Consider the following 19,732-nt stretch of genomic DNA (forward strand, 5'->3'; position numbering starts at 1 on the left):
GAAAGGGAGAGAAACATCAATGTGTGGTTGCCTCTTGCACGGCCCCTACTGGGAGTGGGGAGACCTGGCCCACAACCCAGGCATGTGCCCTGACTGGGAATCGAATTGGCAACCCTTTGGTTCACAGGCCCACGCTCAATCGACTGAGCCACACCAGCCAGGGCTACTTTGACAATTTAAAAAGCTGACTTTTAAAACAGTAGACTCATGAGGGTTATTACTAAAATTGTTTTAAAAAGAAATACAATTCTTACTTTTTGGAATATGGAAGCACAGAAAAGCCTGGAATTGTAAGACTGCTCTTCATTCTTTGTATTAGTCCCTCTATGGGATTCAACAGCTAATTTTTAACTTGGCCTTTGAGCAGAAAAGGGGTTTATAGGTTTACAAGGTAAAGACTTAGATGTGGGATTTGATCTTATGCAGAAAAGCTGATAATTGCTTGCTTTGGGTATAACTTTCCCTACCCAGCAAATTCAACAAGTGATTCCTTTTCTCTCTAGCACAGGTTTAAAGTACTAGGCTTCAGGAGGCCCAATTTCTGGCCTAGATCTCATTGGTGATTACATTCATGGACATAAACTCTCTTTGAACCTTTTTTGCTTTGTTTGCTATAAATCAGTTCTAAGAACATCTATACTTATTCTAATAATAAATTATGGTGAATAATGAAATCTTGGAGGTGTGAAGGCCTTGAGTCTTTGAAATGAAGTTCACAAGTGTATCTAATACAAATTTACATTACTTGTAGTGAAAAGGCCATATAATAATCTAAATAATAAGAACCTAAATCCATGAAGCTCAGTACTCCTTACACTAAAGAAAGATAACTATTCACATAACATTTAAATTTGATGCTTCTGTAAATTTTACACAAGGAGCTGCTTAATACTGCACATGCTATCACCCTGCCAAGATCGTCCTCCCTAACACCGAAGCTTCTCAAGCCCACTGTTTGATTTAAATGCACTGGTCCTATAGTATTCTCTGTCCTACCGGTTTCTGAGAGATCCAAAACTGCCTTTGCAAGCTGAACAAAGGCCTGCTTGGTTTGGTGCTTTATTTACAAAGGTGGGAAACAGCTGCACTTACAGGCCTCCAAAATCAATGTAAAACCACCGCTGGAGAAGTTCGTAGGTGACCAAGGTAACACCAAACTGGGGAGAGGACCGAAACACTCGAGCTGAAAAAGAGAGATGGGGGGGAGGGGCACTTAACACCACGATGCCTGTGGCAAAGGTGACCAATGAGAAAAGGAAGCAGGTGATGTTAATGCCAGCCAGCCATTCCACAGGGCCCCAGCACCCACCTGCAGTCCCTTTCCAAAACGCTGAGGGCCCTTCTTCCCGGAGTATCTTCCTGAAACAGTCGATGACACCACTGTATGTCGTCTGGCCAGCACGGGCAGCCACTTGTAGTCTTGTCTTGATGACATCAGCAGGGGTCACCAGAGAAGCCGCGGGCACACCTTTCGGGAGAAAGGCACATTTAATTCATCCAAAGTACCTTATGAAGGATAGAAATACTACTAACATCTAACAATACAATTAGCAACTTCAACAGCTTTAACTCAAAGCCTCTTAAGTAGGTGCCTGGGCACTAGTGGAAAATGGATATAAATGTCTGTTAGTTGTTTCAGTGTGGTCAGGGTAACTAGTTTTTTCCTTCTGAATCAGGAAAAGTCACTCTATACTGTATGATCCCAAAGAACTGTGGGGGGAGGGAGGGGAAGGCAGCAGTATTACTAGGATAATTCCCAAGAGTTCTCCCTTAGGTTTCAAATATTTTACCTTTTATTTTCTAATAAAATACAAGTATTTTCATGCATAATAAATGAGGATTATGTCCATGAATTGAGCTCCTAAAGGTATCTGACATCAAACTGTAGTGTTTTATGCTGATTGTTGTCAGCATAATATGTGAGGCGAGTATCAACACTCATATCCACTCGCCTGTTTGAGGGGCTAACTTGACTGTGAATCCTTTCAGACACGCGTGTAAGAGAGAAGTCATTACAACCGGGGCAGCGGAGGCCAGGCCACCAGGTAAAGAATGATAGGGGGACTGATCGCAGAAAGGGCTCATCCTTCCGCGTGTCTGAGTGCCCTGGGCTCATGTTGAGATTGATCAGCAGCAGGACACACGAGATGGGTTTCGCCACCACACCTTTTACTTAGAAAGCAAAACAAAGAACAAGGGAGCAAGATAGCCTTCTTCAGGGTGAGAGAAACTCAGTGTGGACTGAATGCCTGAATCATCACCAGGCAGAGGCAGCTGGTGGGCTTACAGGGGCTCTGTTCGAGAGCAAAGAAAACACTCCCCTCAGCATAGCTCTGCACCTCATCCAGAGGAAACTGGGTAAATGGCCTGCCTTTGGATTCTGAATTCTGAATTCAGAATCTGGATTCTGAATATTGTCAGTGCCTGCCAGCAAACTTTACAGGTAAAAATTAGACAAGTTCATCCCTCATTCTGAAAACTGACATGGAATGTCTGTGGGCAAGCAGCTGGCGCTGACAGTTCCATGGAGATGTTTACTTGGTCCCATCACGCACTGGCAAAATGCCTGCCACGATTAGGCTGTTCTTTGGCTGGTTTTTTATTTTGTTTTGTTTTAGGTATTTTGCTGCTAGTTGGAAAGCACAGAGAAAAGACTTGAGGGAAAACGTGCCGGTCCCATTTAAGACTGGGAGACTTCGGTGAGCACCACAGAGGGGCTGCATGAGCACCCAGTGGCAAGGCTGCGCAGGCAGCTTTACTGCCTTCCAAATGTGCACGCATCTGACTGAAGTTACAAACGCGGAAGACAAGGGATTTGCTAGGCCCCAAACAACAGCTCCAAGCTCCCTGGGAGAATTTCTTAATCTCCCTGTTTAATCATCACATTCCCTGTCATTCCCTGTCTTTAAGGCTGAGGACAAGAACATGGTCTGTCCACCCCAGCGTCCTCAGAACCCAGGGTTCCTGCCACACCCCACACCACAGGCAGTGCCCAGGCTGCACCGCCACGTTGAGCGGGGCGCCAGCGGGGAATGGCTCCACAGGCAGTGAGCTCAGACAGTTGAGCTGCACTGATCACTGAGGGACGGTGTTTGGGTTTGTGTCCACCCTTCATGTTTCTCTCCCTGACCAGCTATAATGGAGGAAAAATGCGGGCCCGCCCTTTCCTTCCTCTGTCATTCCCGAGCACTGATGCAGCCAGGACGCCGGGTCACCGCCTTCTGTTACAAGTCAGCTCCTTCACGACTCCAGAGGAAGGCTGGACCCATGAGATCAGAAGGAAGCATCTTAGTACGTTCCTACATTTATTAGGCTCTTCTTTTCAGATGAATCTGTTCTGTGTCCAGTTTGGCATCTTAGACCAGATGAAGGTTTTCATTTTTTCCATCAATTTTTATTGATTGACTTTTATCCTATTACTACTATGCTGGCCACACAGGGAAGGAAAGGATGGACAGAATGAACCCTCTGCCTCAAGGAGCCCCCAGCCTAGAACAGAGGACAATACTCATACAAACCACCATGAATAAAAGGTGGAAAGTGTTAAGACATAGAGTGATGCCAGTCAAGTACTAGGTGGTTTGCTGGGGAAGTACCGCTTACTTTGGTCTAAGGATGATGGCAGGAAGAACAGGAACGGCTTCGTGATCGAAGCTCAGTTGTGGGCCAAAGCGTCCCGATTCCAATATACTAGAAAGGGCATGCCAGTCCTGTGCACCAGCATGAAGGACAACAAAGCAACTGATTCGATAAAAAAAAACTTTTCCACCTTAACGCTTAGCTGGGCTGCGCCTGAGGTTTCAGGGGCACAGGAGGCTAAGAAACATGGTAATGATGAAAGCCCAATTTAGATGGGCAGATCTAATTTGGCTCCAAGTTGCTAAGCTGCATTAAGCTGTTTATCCACATTATGCAAATGTAATTAACTCTCATCAGAATTACAGCATTTCCCACAAAGGAGAAAAAGCGATCCCGTTTAAACTAAGTCAGATACAAACAATAACCCTTCCAGAAACAAAGGGGGAAAGTACAGAGATTCTGTACTTCTTAAAGAAAATGGGCGGAGGGGGTTTCTTTTGGCTGAAAAACATAAAATGGTAGTTACCTGCCATGGCTCCAGCTGCAAGGAGATTGAAACCTCCCACATGTCCATCTTCATCAGCCAGAAGTAGTTTGCAATGAGCGTAAACAGGAAAATAGATGGCAGAGAAGGGAATGTCTCGGAGGAAACACGCTTTGGCACCCTGTCACACAGTGAGGAAATAGAGCAAAACAGTTGTGTAAACAGGGCGTGAGTGCCCACGAGGGGACGAGCTGAGGTGTCCCTCCATCGGCATTGGGGCTGACGTGCAAGGGAAGTCGGGAGAACTAGGGGGACACAGAGACATCCACGTGGCTCAAAGCTCGAGACCGGCTGCTGGATCCCGGAATCCTAGAAGTAGTTAAGTGGGCACTGATGTCATCCTCACAACTAAGAATTTTCTGGCACTTTCAGTATAGAGACAATTTTAAGGTTAATAAAAATTCAGTTCTCAAACTTCTAGGCCACTTGTTCTGTTTGGCTTTGATGGGAGTGGTGAGGGGGAATAGACTTGGAAACCCAATATTAATAGCTTGATTCCAAAGCAACCAGCAAAGACAGCCCCCAAACTAACAAATTACGGATTCAATCCACATCAGCCAGAGCCCCTGAAGGGCCAGGTAAGAAGCTATAGGCAGTGGCAATGGGAAAGGAAGGGGGAAAGCCCCATCAATATCCCCCATGTCCTAAACAGCAGAGGACAGGGGGAACCAGACAAAATGTTTGAGCAGGAGGTTTCCACGGGAGTAGAAAGCCACCCGGGAACAGTTTGTCTCAGGGACTGAAGTCACAATGAACATCTTCCTCAGCGTGGTCAGGAGCCCACGCACTCCACTGCCCAGGGCTTCACCCAGCCAGGTGAACAGTCCAGCTTCGGCACTTGTCTCCCGAATGGCTATTTTTAAAAGACACCTCAAACATTTAAAAAAATGGCTTTTAATTCCAGGGACTCTCTGAAGGGTGATACAAAGAGAAACATGGTTAACAAAAGGGAATTCCAAAAAGGGTGGAAATTGGGGGTGTGAGGGAAGGAGTGTGTACCGAACAGAAGACAGGCATCGTGGGTTTACTGGTCTCCTGAGAGCCCTGGAGCTGCGTGAGTCTAATCTACAGCATTTCTCATTTCTAATTTGCTGCTGCAGTGATGGATCTATAAATAAATCAAATGCTGTGGAAACACAGTTGTCTACAGCCGCTAAGTTTATGTATCCTCCCCTTACACCAGGCAGAAGAATGGAAAGAAAACTTCCTTGTTTAAGAAAAATAATAGCTTCTGCTCCATTACATCTGATCTGTAATAATGGGAGTAAGTATACCTGCAGGGAAGGAATCTGTTGACTGGCATTTTGCTAACGTACAATACACTCTATTTTTTTTAATGGAATTCATTATTGACAAATCCCACCACTTACCTTCTTAAAGACCCGAATCCTACCAAACTCTACTACTGTTTCACTGTGGTCAAATTATTAAGACAAAGAGAAGCTCCTGCTGGGAAGATAACAATAGGGATAACTCAGACTCAAAATAAACATAAGACTATCTTGAAGTCCTAAACCAGCCCATACAGAACACCAAAGAAACTTTTCCCTAACCGATCATCAAATAAAAGGCCGTGAGCCAGCAGCCAGTGGGTCTGCAGAGCTGGCCTCCCTGCTGGCAGCTTCAGAAAAGCCTGAAGAGAACAGGGGAGCGAGTTTATATATCCCACTGCCTCTAACAGAAGTGTCCTGACTTTTCCTTTATGTTTGATTTTCTCCTCCAGGAACCACCCTGCAGGACAAGATTGTTTTCCCGTTTGTGGGGAAGGCATCTGGTTTCCACATTCTTTCACATCTCTGTGGAGTACAGACAACATTCCTGTTGAGATAAGCTGCGGGGACGGACCCACCTTATACAAACCAAAGAGTCCCAGGTCCCGCAGCACACTCAGAGCGCTGACCCTGGGTCCTGTAGTGATCTCTCCCGCTACCTGCAGGCGAATCTTCACTATCTCCAGCGGGTTGGTGAAGATGACCTGAGAGCCGCCGGCCTGCGGGGCAGGGAGGACAGACAGAAGCAGATTTCCAAATCAGAGCCCAACTGGCATTGTAAGGAAGAAAAATCCAGAAAAGCCTCCACATTGTACCACTTCATGTCTCCCTCTTCACAGGGAAATGAAAGGACGATGCTTTGGCCAGTTCATGAGGATGGACTCAAACTCTCCTGAAGCCAGTCTACGTCTGGGTTTGTTTCTGCTTGAGATGTCAAGAGTGTTTCTCAGACTGGTCTTTCCAGGGTCAGCCCAGCCATATTCAAAATGGCAAAACTAATAAACTCATTTGGAAAACAAAAGTGAAGCCAGATGTGGCAGCTGGGAGCTCCCAATGAGAAGGAAAGAGATGCTTGCTATCTTTTACGAGTTGAAGCTAAAATTCGGATCTACAGCGGTTTGGTTCCTCGCCTTAGCAAGCATTCGCTTTATTTAGCGCAGCCACCTGCTCAAACTTCCTTGGGCTGAAGAACAATTAACACAACTTTGCCCCTTGGAGGTGCCTTAAATCAGAGGAGAAAGTCTCCTCTGGTTCAAATTCTAAGATGTATTATCCTGAGCAAAAACTACATAGTAACACCCACACAAAAGTAGAGAACTGAGAAAGACAATTTCAGTATCGTTTCAACACAAAACCAGAAAGTCTTCAAAGCAGAGCTAGGAAATGGAACACCTGGTTACCACGAGCGCAACACAGGCAAACCAGAGCCACGCTCCACACTGCCTAGTGGTGACTGACGGAATCTGGATAAAGAGTGCATTTGCATCTGAAATCTGTCAACTGGTAGTGGAAAAAAAGAATGTGTGTATGTATATGCACATGGATATATAAAAATGAATACATTTTTAAAAACATATATCTCCATTTATGAAGTGAAAAAAGTCTCATTTGTACATCTACATCTCACCTGTAGCTGTTTACATTATATAATCATAACCATATTTTTATAATCATAACTATATTATATAACTTCATTGAAACAGCATGTCATGTGTGAAGCAGGAAATGTGCCTCGTTGGGGCATTGTAATTCCACAGGTATGGGAAGACTACAAATAATAAACTCCTGTGCAGCATTTGATGCCGCTTCAATGTTCTATGTTCATCCGCATTCCTGTTCATTTTTCTAAATCCCACAGCTTTCCCAGACCTCCTTCTGAGGGGCAGCAACAAGCCCCAGCCCGTTCTCCTAGGTGCCCTGGGGCTACAAACCCCCAACTACTCCTGTTCAAGTCCTGACCCTTTACTCCTATCAACACCCACAACTGCCAGCACTGACACAGGGTTCCTCTCCTCTTCGTGGGAAGCTTATCGCCCTGGTTTCCCCAGGGCCCTAATCCCCTTCTTGTCCACCCAGCGTGGGGGTGCGGAGGTTTGCCCTCTCTCCAGGCTTTGTGCAACTCCCAACTCCCGCAGTCCAGACCACTGGCGCACAGGTCCCCGAGCGACCGACTGACCCAATTTTGCAGGTTGATTTGCCTGTCTCTCATTTTTTAATCTGTTGCACTACAGACAGGAAGAAGTATTTCAATCTTTCAATCTGAGCAAGCAATACTTTCAAAAGTATTGCTGGGTGAAAAATTATGTTAAAATGATAATCCAAATAATTGCTCCCGTAGCAAGTTTTGAAGACCAAACCAATTGAAAAAGTTTGCTACTTCCTTGAAATCTCTTGTTTAAATAATGGTTGCAAAAGACTGCCTTTGGGAAAATGCGCTTTATGTTCTAAACTAAAGCAGATTAAAAAAATAATAACCACAAATTTTTATTATAATCCCCCAAATTTGCCATCACCAGACAGTGGCACCCCTGGGTGCCACTTTTTAAATGTGGACATTATGTTTAAGTAAATATAAAGTTCTTTCATGTTTTTAATCATTAGTAAATTATAACACCCCACAGAACAGTAGTACCCTAACCAGCATACCCCACCCCAGAGTTCCCTCCTCCCTTTCTTTTCTCATGGGCACTTTTGGAAACAATCGCTAGTTTATTGAGATTTGCATTCCTTTAACAACTGTTCAGATTTCTTCCTGAGCGTACAGGTAACAGGCTCTCTGTGAGGACAGCACAACTGCGAAGGGAATAACTGCATTCTACAACACAAACCCAGTACCTGTGCTGTGCTCTGCAGACGTTGCCCAGGACACATGCTGAGTCCCCACCACGCGCTGACACAACCCCACAACTTGTCTGACACGGACACATGTGATCTGACAAGTGAGCATGCAGCAAGGCACACACCCACCCACAAGTTTGTTCACACCTATGCACTGCATTTGAAGGAGGAGAACTTCTAGCAATTGCACAGTCTGTATGTGTTTTAAAAGTCAACGTATATTTTTTAAAACATTATAGTAGGCCTAGGAATATGCAAATACTATCCCGAAACACTGAATAATTATAGAGAAAATAAAGGTTGTGATTGTCTTAAACTTTGAATATTGTATAACACTTAAAAGGAAATGTATATGGCAAATATGCACTGTCCTTTTTTTAAAACTCTAAGGTTGACTACTATTTTCTAACATATTAAATTGTAGATGGGGGCGGGGGAATGAAATCTTCAATTAATTCAATCACTCAGCTAAGAAACCTAGTAATATAGAACAGGGATTATGATGTTATTTCATCCTTAACTATGTTTCCCCTCTGAGAAACAAATACAAGAAAATATCATTTCTCCTCTATTTTAAGACTATTGATTATAAGTGATACCATTAATACAGCTTTTCACAGAAAAAACCCACTGCTTATAGCACATATAATCAGTGAATATACAAAATTGCAGGAGTGTAAAGGTGTGAAGTAAAAATATGGTAACTTTTCAATGAAAAAAATAGTACCTATATTTTTATAAATATGCTCATAAAAGCAACAAAATTAAACAAAATAAGTTTAAATGTCCAATAAAAGATAGTTAAGTAGAAACAATTTATGCTCTTAATCAAATAAGAAGATTGGGAGATCGGGTAATAAAATTATGCCAGTGAGATAAACAGAACATAAAATGTTAGGTACCCATTGATGACAAATACATCAAAATTTACTGAAATTTATCAAAGTCAGAATGGCTTAGAGATGAAAACACTGGCTGCCTCCTGAAAAAAGAAATAAGTAGCTAGGAGAAATAATTTTCAAAGCATACCCCACTGCATCTTTTAAATTCTGAATTAAATGAATGTATTAACTACTCAAAAACAAAACAAACAAACAAAAAACCTCCCCCAAAATGAGAAACAGATCAGTTCTTAGAAGCAATGGCTTCTTTCAAAGACTGGGTCCTCTCTCACACATTTTCCCCTGTGGTACATTTGGTAATTTATGTACTTGAAATGCATTTTTAAAAACTACCTGTAGTTCCAAAACTTTAAAAAAGCTTATCTATGTCTTGGCCACTGTGAATAATACAGCAATGAAATAGGGGTGCATATATCTTGCAAATAAAGGTTTTTAAGTTTTTTGGCCCTGGCTGGTGTGGCTCAGTTGATTGGTCACCACCTACAAACCAAAAGGCACTGGTTCAATTCCCAGTGAGGGCACGTGCCTGGGTTGTAGGCCAGGTCCTCAGCTGGGGGCATGTGAGAGGCAACTACACATTGATGTTTCTCTCCCTCTCTTTCTCCCTCCCTTCCCCTCTCTCTAAAAATTAATTTTAAAAATCTTTTAAAAAACTTTTTTTCTGGCAGATACCCAGAAGAAGGGTTGCTGGGTCATATAGAAACTCTATTCTTAATTTTTTGAGGAACCTCCCTGCTGTTTTCCATAGCGGCGATACCTGTTTACATTCCCACGGGCAGTGAATGAGGGTCCCAATAGATTTTTTTTAGAAAGCTTATCTCTCCTTGTATATATATATAAATATCAAAAAAATATCTAGTGATCTGAAATATAGGCACTGAATATATATAAAATTTCAAATTTAACCATGACGGTAACAGAGCTACATCGTCTTAAATAAACATAGTCTAATTTGACACCTTGTTCTTCTGGTACTGATGTTTGCATTAGATAACATACCATTATGTACACCTTTGATGAATTTTTTCACTCACCAAATCACCAAAATTAACTTTTAACTCTCTAATTGCTAAATTTTCCTCTTCAGGAAAAGGCTGCTAAATTTTCCTCTTCAAATTGCTGCTCATATTTTTAAGGAGAGGAAAGCATTAATATTACAACTGACTTAGATTCTTTTGTTTTTCAGTACTGAGTTGTCATTTCTTTGTCGAGAACTGAGTTACAAACGACACAATAAAGGGAACAGATCTCATTTGAATGAGGGTTATCTACATACAACAGACATGGAAAGAAAGTAAAAACTTCCATTTAATCTCATATCACATATTTTTTCTTTTTAATGACAAAATAAACCAACTAACACTGACAGCAAAAGTTAGGAGGAAAAGAATGCAATATTGAGATGTCACCATGCTGCTGAGGCACCAGAGGCCAAGGGGCCGCACACAGGATTGGGCCTGTTCAACCCCTGCCCTCACAATCCCGCCCGGGGCAGAGTCCACGGAGAGGCTGGGGACAGGGCCCTGCCTGTGCGAGTCCCCCGTTTACATTCCTTTGATCTGTTGTCTCCTACAGTTTGCAGCTATTTCCCTCCAACCACAAAATGTCCAATCTGAACAATCATTACAAAGTCTCCCTTTACAGAGACTGGTGAAAGTCTAACTTTAATTTAAAGTCACACCAGCTCCTTGAACAGAGGTACAAAATATGTGCATTTACAATAACCAGAAACCTAATAAAAGTCATTAGTTGTCACTAGGACTGACTGAAGAGGAAAAGGAGTAGATAGTGACTCTGTGTCACATACCATCAACCGTAAACACTTTTAGACTTTTATAAAGCAATGAGAAATGCTATGGTTCTTTCCAAAATAGTCTAGGGTAGCGATAGTTTAAAGAGAATAAACTGCAGTTTTGCTCAGTGCTGAGTGATGATACCTGCCAGGGTGTTGGGGAATGAAGAGAGAAAACTACACACACCCCTAACTAGGGTAAAGAAAGAGTCTAAACTCCTACATACCTATCACAAGCCACGTTGACATAAATGCATGTGGACTTTCAACTTGTGTGCATATGTATGTGTGTGCACATAAGTATTCAAGCACAAAGTTGGGACCACACTGATTCCAGGGGATGACACCTGGAGAAACTATTTCCAAACAACTCTTCAGAGGTGTGCAAGCTCCGTGTGCTGAGGAAGACAAAGCACAGAGGGCTGGCTAGCTACCGACCTTGGCTCCCAGGGTTAGTAAAAGCTCCCACTAACAAGTGGACTTCTTGCACTTAATATAGGTGTGTGTGTGCACGGCACATGTGGGCTGAAGGGAGAAAGCAGGAGAGAGTGGAAAGATTCCAGGTCTGGAAGGTTGTTGACCTACACTGTCATTAACTTTGTAACCTTGGAGAGGTCATAACCTTTCCATTCCATGGTTTCCTAACATGACAACAGAGATCCCAACAAGTGCCCCATCTATCACAGAGCTCTTGCGCACTAACTAACGTGAGCGCGCCATGCAGATTGAAAGCAAGATACCAGGGGAAGGGGTGGGTTCCTCAGGAGGCTAGGTTCACACGGGGCTAAGGAAACACCTGCAACATGATGGATTTACATTAGCCCTTTGCTGAGCAATAAATACATTCTGAGTTTTATGACTTCTGTCCATTCATAAGCATACATCCTCTAAAAGAGGTAATGTGATCAGTCAGGTAAGTGCTCTGGTTAGAATTAACGACATAAAAAAAGATACCACAGAGATGTTTAGAAAATACATGTATGTCAGTCCATTTAGACTTTTAAACTTTCTGCTCTGTTGACTTGCAAAGATACTACATTTTTTCCCAATTAAGTTTACAGATATGTCTAACTACCAGAGACTCCATTAAGATAATTCAGGGACAAGTCATAGACTGAGAAAAATTTCATAACACATATATTTAACAAAGTACTATCTCCATGATATATTAAAGAACTCCTAACAGTCAATAAAAATACAAATATGAACAACCTAATGAAAAATTAGCAGAAGATTTGATCAGATACTTCCCCAAGAAAGATAGATGACTACCCAATAGACACATAAAAGGATGCTCAATATCTCTAGGCTTCAGGGAAATGTAAATTAAAACCACAACACGGCATCACTTCGTACCAATTAGAATGACTGAAATAAAAAAGACTAAGAATGTGGAACACAGGCGAGGATGTGGCATAACTGGAATGCTTCCTTCCACGCTGCTGAAGAAACTGTGAGATGGCCCATCCACTGAAGAAGCAGCTGGCAGTTCAAACTGAAAATACATCAGTCCTATTGCACTCTTAGATATTCACCCAAGAAAAATGAAAGATTATGGCTCCTGAATACATTTTGTTAAACAAAATTATGGCAACAAAGAAAGAATGCATTTTGTACGATTCCATTTCGATGAAATCCAAGAAGAAACAAAACTAGTGACTGAAATCAGAACAGTGTTTACGGGGGGGAGGGGTGGGAAGAGTTCACTGGGAAAAGGCATGAATGAATCTCCGGGGGTGAAATGCTCTATATCTTGTCTTGGGAGGTGATTTCATGGGTGTATACAATTGTTAAAAACTCACTGAGCACCGCTCACTGAGTGTCCCGAATAAGCTCTTTTTAATTGATGGGAAAACAAAAAACCTCATTGAGCTGACTGACATCTAAGATCTGTTCATCTGTGGTATATTAATTATACCTAAATAAATTTATATGTTGATAAAAATTTTTAATTTACATATACACAAAAGTAATGAGGAAAGAAAGAGAAGGTGCTGAAAAGTTGACTGGGCTCATCTAGACTTATTCTGAGACATGGAGAAGGCCCTGACTTGATTCCCCAGACAGCATTACAGAATAAAAAGAGCAGGTCTTCAAATCACGACATCTGGGCTCACACGAAACCCGCAGCGTTTGTTAACTGTGCGTCTGCGGTGCGAGGTGGCCACCCTCAGCTGCTCTCATCGTAGCAGTGACAACAGCACATTTTACAGTAATTTAAAAATTCCAAATTGACATTAAAATATTATTCTTGCCCACCACAGATTTCATAATTAAACACTCAACTATATGTATTTAGGAATATAAATGTATTTATACATATATAGAAAGAGAGACTTTCTAACAGAGAAATAAAAACAGCCTGGTAAGAATGGCTTACCAATGAGAAGAAAATTATTGGAAAGCTGTTATCACATGCACACTAAAGGCACAGCACGCGCAACAGAGGTGTGCTGAGTAACGGCACACTCACGTGACACTCTTACCCCATCCCCACCCAAAGAAAGGTCAGGCAACTATCAAACCTAAAGTGCAATTTATAGACTCTACAAGAATATGTCAGCTCACCTAAATTATGATAAATTCTGAGCTAGTAAGTCTTTCTTGGGAAGGTTCTGATACTGATATAAAACAAGAGTTTGATTAATGCTCACCACGAAGATTTAAGGTTTGAAAATGCACACTCTGTACTTCTATTCCCAAAGGTTATATTACATTTCTAAAGTGAGAAGTTCCACTGTGATTACCGGCTGCCCTTAGAAACTGAGAGCTTCTTTCATTTGTGATCAGGAAGTCAGAGTGCACAAAACTCCCATCTGGTTTTAAAAAGAATGTGTGTGCGCATGCATGCACGTGTGTACACATACACATGCACAAAAGTGTGTGTATAAAAACCTTAGAAAGAAATATACCAAAATGTTGACAATAAGAAGCAAAATTACCATTTGGTAATATCTCCGGTCAAGGCAAAAGGCCTTAAAAAATTAAGGTAAAAAATGCTGTAAAAGATCAAAGACCTAAATGAAAGAGCTAAAACTGTAACTTTTGGAAAAAAACAGAGGTATAAATCTTCATGACCACAGATTAAGCAATGATTTCTTAGCTATAACACCAAAAGTTCAAATAACAGAAGAAAATACACATAATTGGACTTGTCAAAATGAAAGTCCAATTCTTCAAAGGACAAGGTCAAGAAAGTGCAAAATATTTGCAAAAAACACATCTGATATGGGACTCTCTATATATAAACAAATGTTATAACTCAATGATGAAAGACAAACAACTCAATTCCAAATGGGCAAAGATTCGGCATACACTTCTCCAAAGGTAGATAAATGCCATATTCATGAAAAGATGTTCGACACTGTCAAGTCATTGGCTCGCAATGAGATACCACTTCAGCCACTGGACGACCACAATGAAAGGACAGGTAATACTAAGTATTGGCAAGGGTGTGGCAAAATCAGAACCCACGTACACTGCTGGGAGGAATGGAAGATGGTGTGTCCACTTTGAAAAACAGCCTAGCAGTTCCTTGAAATACTAATTAGAGTTACCATACACCCCACTAATTCTACTCCTAGGTATATACCCATGAGAAATAAAACATGTGCATACAAAACATTTTACATGAATGCTCACAGGAGCATTTTCCTAATATCCAAAAAATGGAAACCACCCAAACATTCAACTGATGAACAGATGAACAAAATATGGTATATCTATATGATGGAATATTATTCAGCAATAAAAAGGCCTGAAGTACATACATATGCCAAAATGTGGATGAAGCTTGAAAACAGGCTGAAAGAAGCCAGACACAAAAAGCCACATAATGCATGACTGCATTTATATAAAATGTCCAGAATTGGTGAGTCTACAGAGAAAGTTTACTAGTAGTTGCCAAAGGCGTGGCTGAGGGGTAAGGAGGGAAGATTAGAGGGCTCTAGATAAAATGGTACCAGGTTTCTTTCAGGGGTGATAAAAGTGTTTTAAAATTGATTGTGGTGACAGTTGCATAACTGTGAATATACTAGAAACTGCTGAATTATACACTTTTTAAGCTGTTATTTAAAAAGTTTTCCTGAAACATAGCAGGCATTCAATGACTGAAAGAATGAATAAAAGAATGAATGAATGGAAACATATCCCAGGTATGAAAGAATAGGGACTTGGAGACAGAAGTGAATTGAATCTCAATTCTTCCATTTACTAAGTGCTGGACTTCACTGAGCTTTTAGCTTCCTCCACTCTGGCTGGGAATAATGATAATGAGATAGTGCCTATGAAGCGTTCAGCCCAGTGCAAGATGCTCGAGAAATGGTAGCTATTATGATGAATTATAATTGTAAGCATGTGTTTTCTCTGGTGATATGCAGGAATGAGTGTATAATGATAAGGAATTCTACTTTCCTATTACCTCAATGGAATACAATTAGATTTAAGATTAACTTTTACCTGGTGAGGATAGTCAGGAATTGCCCTTTTTCTATGAGATATGAACACATCCTCAGTCTAGTCCCCTGCATGGGATAAAAGAAACTCTAAATTTTTCTCAGCCTTAACAGCTTGTTCAATGAGAATGAGTAAATGAATGAATGGAAACATACCAAATATAAATATGGATTTGGAGACAAAAGTGGTTTGAATCTCAACTTCGCCATTTCCTAAGTGTTGAATCTCAACTGAGGTTTTATTTTTTTCAACTCTAGTTGGGAATTATAATGAGACAATGCCTATAGAATGTTTAGCCCAGTAGGAGAAATCCCTACTGCTCATTAGCAATGTAGCACACTAGAACTACATCAAAAGCAAAAGCCAGTGTCAACGATAGCAATAATATTTTAGTTCAGTGGTAGGATCATGGATGCTCTTTTCATTACTTGTTATATCTATATACTGTGTACTCTGTTATATGTATCAAATATCACCTACATTAGAAAACAGATCGTAAAACAAACAACAAGAAACATGGAAGGCCCAGGGACTGGATACTTTAATCTGTTGGTCACATCCCGATCTAGTCAATGCTCACCATTTCTCCTACAGGGCAGCAGCCATTTCATAGCACGACTTCCCTCCTGTATACAGGGTACTCAAGGCCCAGGTCCTACCTAGTGGTCTTTCTGCTGGGAAAAAATCCTATAAAGATAATGCAGACTGCTCAGTTTGAGCCATTGCTTCTCAATTAGCCTACATTAGGTTCACATGAAGTACATCTTTAAAGCTGAGCGGTTTTTGAAAGAGCAGTAGTAGCATTCTTCTCACCTGACAGCATTCAGCCAATCCCACGGGGACATGGCACCCCCCGGGCTGGGGAGGGTTCTCTTGGTTGGGCCCGTGGGCAGCCACTCTCTCTAGGCTTTTATCTCAGGGCTGCTAACCAGGTTTTACTCAGAAAAGAGAATATGGCTATATTCCATAGTGCCTGATATTCTATATGGAGAGATTCATCATTTTTGTTTAAGACTTTATTTTCTGTTGAAATACATCGACTTTTGGGAGAGGTAGAAGATTATGCTTTAACAACCATTTGTAGTGTGATCGAATTCATCAGTAGAAACTCAATAATTGCTTATTTTCTTTCCGCCATGAATGAAGAGATTTAGAGGGGAGAGGGAAAAGGAAAGCAGAAAACATTTAAAGTGAAGAAGTACAGGCAAGCTAATCTTTCTGCCTACAGCCGAACCAAACTGTTTTTCATGCTGCCAATTTCCGCCGAACAATCCATCAAAGCTTCCAGAAATGTCATGATTAAGGAAGAGATTTAGAGTGTCAGCACAACCCTTGAGGCACCCCACATTTCAACAGAAACTCCCAAAGCTCCAACAGAGACAGGGTCCATACCTAGGACGAACAAAAGGACCAAATACCTGATTATGGTTTAACCACTTAGGTTACGTGTCAGACATGGGAACAGGTCAGTTTCGTGGGCAAAAAAGCTCTGGACATTACAAACGGAAACAGACATAATTAGCTACATGGAATGGAGGATGATTTAGGAGATTTCTGGTAAATGTATGCATGTGCTGTGGCAAAACTGAGTTAGGAAAATCCATAACCAAATTGAAACTAAAACCACTGACAAAAAGAATATTTATGATTTGCAAAGTTTCCATCATTAGAAAAGAAAGAATCACAGCACTTACTGGGGTAAAAGAAGAGAAACTTCAGTTTTGACGATCTGCCTAAGCAAAGGTCTTATTCTATGTCCATCATTTGTCCTTCATGAAAAAGAAAGTCAGCCAGAGAGGTGAGTTTTGTCTCTAAAAATGACGTGGGCGTGCAGGCACATACACACACGCACCCCCCCCCCCACCTCTTCCACAAGAACACTGGCTGCAGAAAGGTGAGGGCCCAGGTACGTGCCAGGCTAACAAATCTCATCAAGGAGAGTCTCTCTGACCCTTGAGGCATGTTCTCTGAATTAAAAGCTACAAAGGTCAGTGACCTCATCACCTCAGGTTCCACAAGCAACAGAGGAGGTTTTAGCCAAGACTTTCGGCCAATTGAACTGGAAGTTATTAAGGGTTTCGGGGACAAAATGAATTAAATAACTCTTAATCAAATCACCTATTTCTAAATGTGAAATGAACACCACAAATAACATTAATTTAGCTTCAAACTTAGATTTGAGAATTGAAGTAAATCCAATGTCATGCTCACATTTTAAAGATAGAAATCTTTGTGCTCTAAGTAAACAGAATTCTGAACACATGGCAAATGTGTTCAGAATTGTCAATAGCCTCAACATAGTTACGATGGTTTGTTATATCATCTGGTCCCTAAAGAAGGAAAATTGTAATTATACCACAGTGGCTTACTCAGTCCTACACCTAACATATAATGGCCCAATTAATCTGTCATCTCACACTTTTTTTAAAGTAACAGTTAATATAAATGTATGGTAACTCAATCCACTACTACCATTTACTGTGATATTTAAGAAGAACCAGAATTAGAACTTTAAAAAGTATGCAAGGTAATGTTTCAGGAGCTTCTAAGAGACTGAGCTGACAAAAATACTACCTGTTTTCTGCACTCAAAACCAGTCAGATTATGCAATGAAGTTTAAAAGTCATTCCCTATGATCACTGAGAAAATCTGCTTAGAACCCCTTGAGTTCAGAGGAACGTCATTCAGATAGTATATCCAACGTGCAAGAAAGTTAAAGGAAGATGTGTGCCATGAGAAACGCCCAGCATTCATACGTACACAACCCCCAGCAAGGATCTCTGCAAAAAGCGGAATGGAGCCATCTCTTCTGGTGAATTTGTCCCGGACAAAATCATTAACCTAATTAGAAAGAGAACATCAGTTAGCCAGAATTTCCTCTACTAACTAACATGTTATTGTTTTTCCAAATCAGCAAAATATTTGTCTCATGATAAAATTAAAAATTATCAAATGTCTACCGATGTCTACAAATTTAAAATTTTACAATAGCCTTGAAAGTGTGTCAGTCTCAACAGTATCAGCTTTAATTTTGGCCTAATGATAATCTAAACAAACAACATAAATTTAATGAGAAAGACACTTACAGTCAGTTTAATGGCCTTTTCTGGAGCAACCCCTATAAGCTGTGGTATCAGACCTAGGTAAATGGAGAGAATTGTTAGCCATACAGAGGTACTAGACATGCATAAACAAGCCCAACAAGAAATGGTTTTCTCCGTGGTATTTCCCCATGTAACGTTTCAGGGTTTTCATTAAAATGGGAAAAATGGATTATCCTAAAAACTCTGTATATGTATGTAATCATTATTTATGTCAAATATAATGCTATGCTTTCTTGAGGCTGTAAATCCTTTTCTTAAGCATGCTTCCTTTAAAGCCTAGTTATCTAACACCTCCCCCAAAGTATGTAAGGAAGGAATAGAGCCCCTGGATCTTCTTTATACCTGGAACACTGCCAATAACGATGTAACCCGATGCCCTCCCTTTACAACCCACAGCAGGCAAGCGCACACCGACACTTTGGAGAAGTCAAGGCTGTACGCTGGGAAAGCTCTGCCAAGCATGCTGTTAAGTAGACCCAGATTTTGCCAAAAATGATGCTACCTATGGAATAGTATACAGTGGCTTGATCATTACAGAACACTAACTCCCATAATTTTCTCTTTAGAGAAAACCAGAATTCAGTACTCATTTAAAAGGAAGCCAAAACTGCATAGAAAAACACAGTTTTATGTATCATTTAATGGATATCTTCTACAAGCAAAAGCACATGCCTATTGTATTCTTATTTACTGATATATGTCAAACTTAAGACATTTCAAAAGAATCCTCTTAAAGCAAAGGAAATTATTATTCTTGGAAAGTTAAATTTCCCAGGCTGGCAGCAAACTAGAATAGAAAAATATATGTAAACAATTCAACATCTGTAGATATTCACAGGGCTCAGCTTTCTAAAACACACAGATTACCCAAATTGTTAGCATACAGTTTTTGCACACGTTTTTTAAAGATGCTAACAATAAACATTTTATATCCTTTAAATCACTCAGCCAAGGGGTAGTTATGTATGTGTTTGCAAGCTCACTGCTGATCTTAAGCCTACTTTGAGGACACTGCTGAGTGATTCTCTATGAGTTGAGAGCCAGCAAGTAATCATACATATAGGCTACTGTCAGTCAAACTGAATTATCAATGACAAACACAAATCTGCACACACCTTTAATGGATAGCAGACTGATTTAAAAGAATAAATCAGCAGATGGCAGTCTTAACTTTCTAACCCTCGTGATTATCAGGCCCTATTGCTTTTAGTCTAACTCCCACACAGTTATGTCAGCATGTGTATTTG

The 19,732-nt window shown here is 40.9% G+C and overlaps 1 protein-coding gene across 3 annotated transcripts in view; it reads right to left on the reverse strand.

The window, feature by feature from the left end:
• SLC25A12 (solute carrier family 25 member 12) overlaps positions 1 to 19,732 on the reverse strand; it is a 164,348-nt gene that overhangs the window by 1,484 nt on the left and 143,132 nt on the right. For all 3 annotated transcript variants that reach the window (XM_024561595.4, XM_024561596.4, XM_024561598.4), the window contains 6 exons: positions 18,468 to 18,520; positions 18,142 to 18,222; positions 5,973 to 6,113; positions 4,106 to 4,244; positions 1,310 to 1,468; positions 1,093 to 1,183 (listed from right to left, as the gene is read on the reverse strand). In XM_024561595.4, the coding sequence (XP_024417363.1) occupies positions 1,093 to 1,183; positions 1,310 to 1,468; positions 4,106 to 4,244; positions 5,973 to 6,113; positions 18,142 to 18,222; positions 18,468 to 18,520 (664 nt within the window). The remainder of the gene's footprint in view (positions 1 to 1,092; positions 1,184 to 1,309; positions 1,469 to 4,105; positions 4,245 to 5,972; positions 6,114 to 18,141; positions 18,223 to 18,467; positions 18,521 to 19,732) is intronic.

The sequence above is a fragment of the Desmodus rotundus genome, chromosome 2 (assembly GCF_022682495.2).
Source record: "Desmodus rotundus isolate HL8 chromosome 2, HLdesRot8A.1, whole genome shotgun sequence".
In the NCBI taxonomy this organism is placed as follows: Eukaryota; Metazoa; Chordata; class Mammalia; order Chiroptera; family Phyllostomidae; genus Desmodus; species Desmodus rotundus.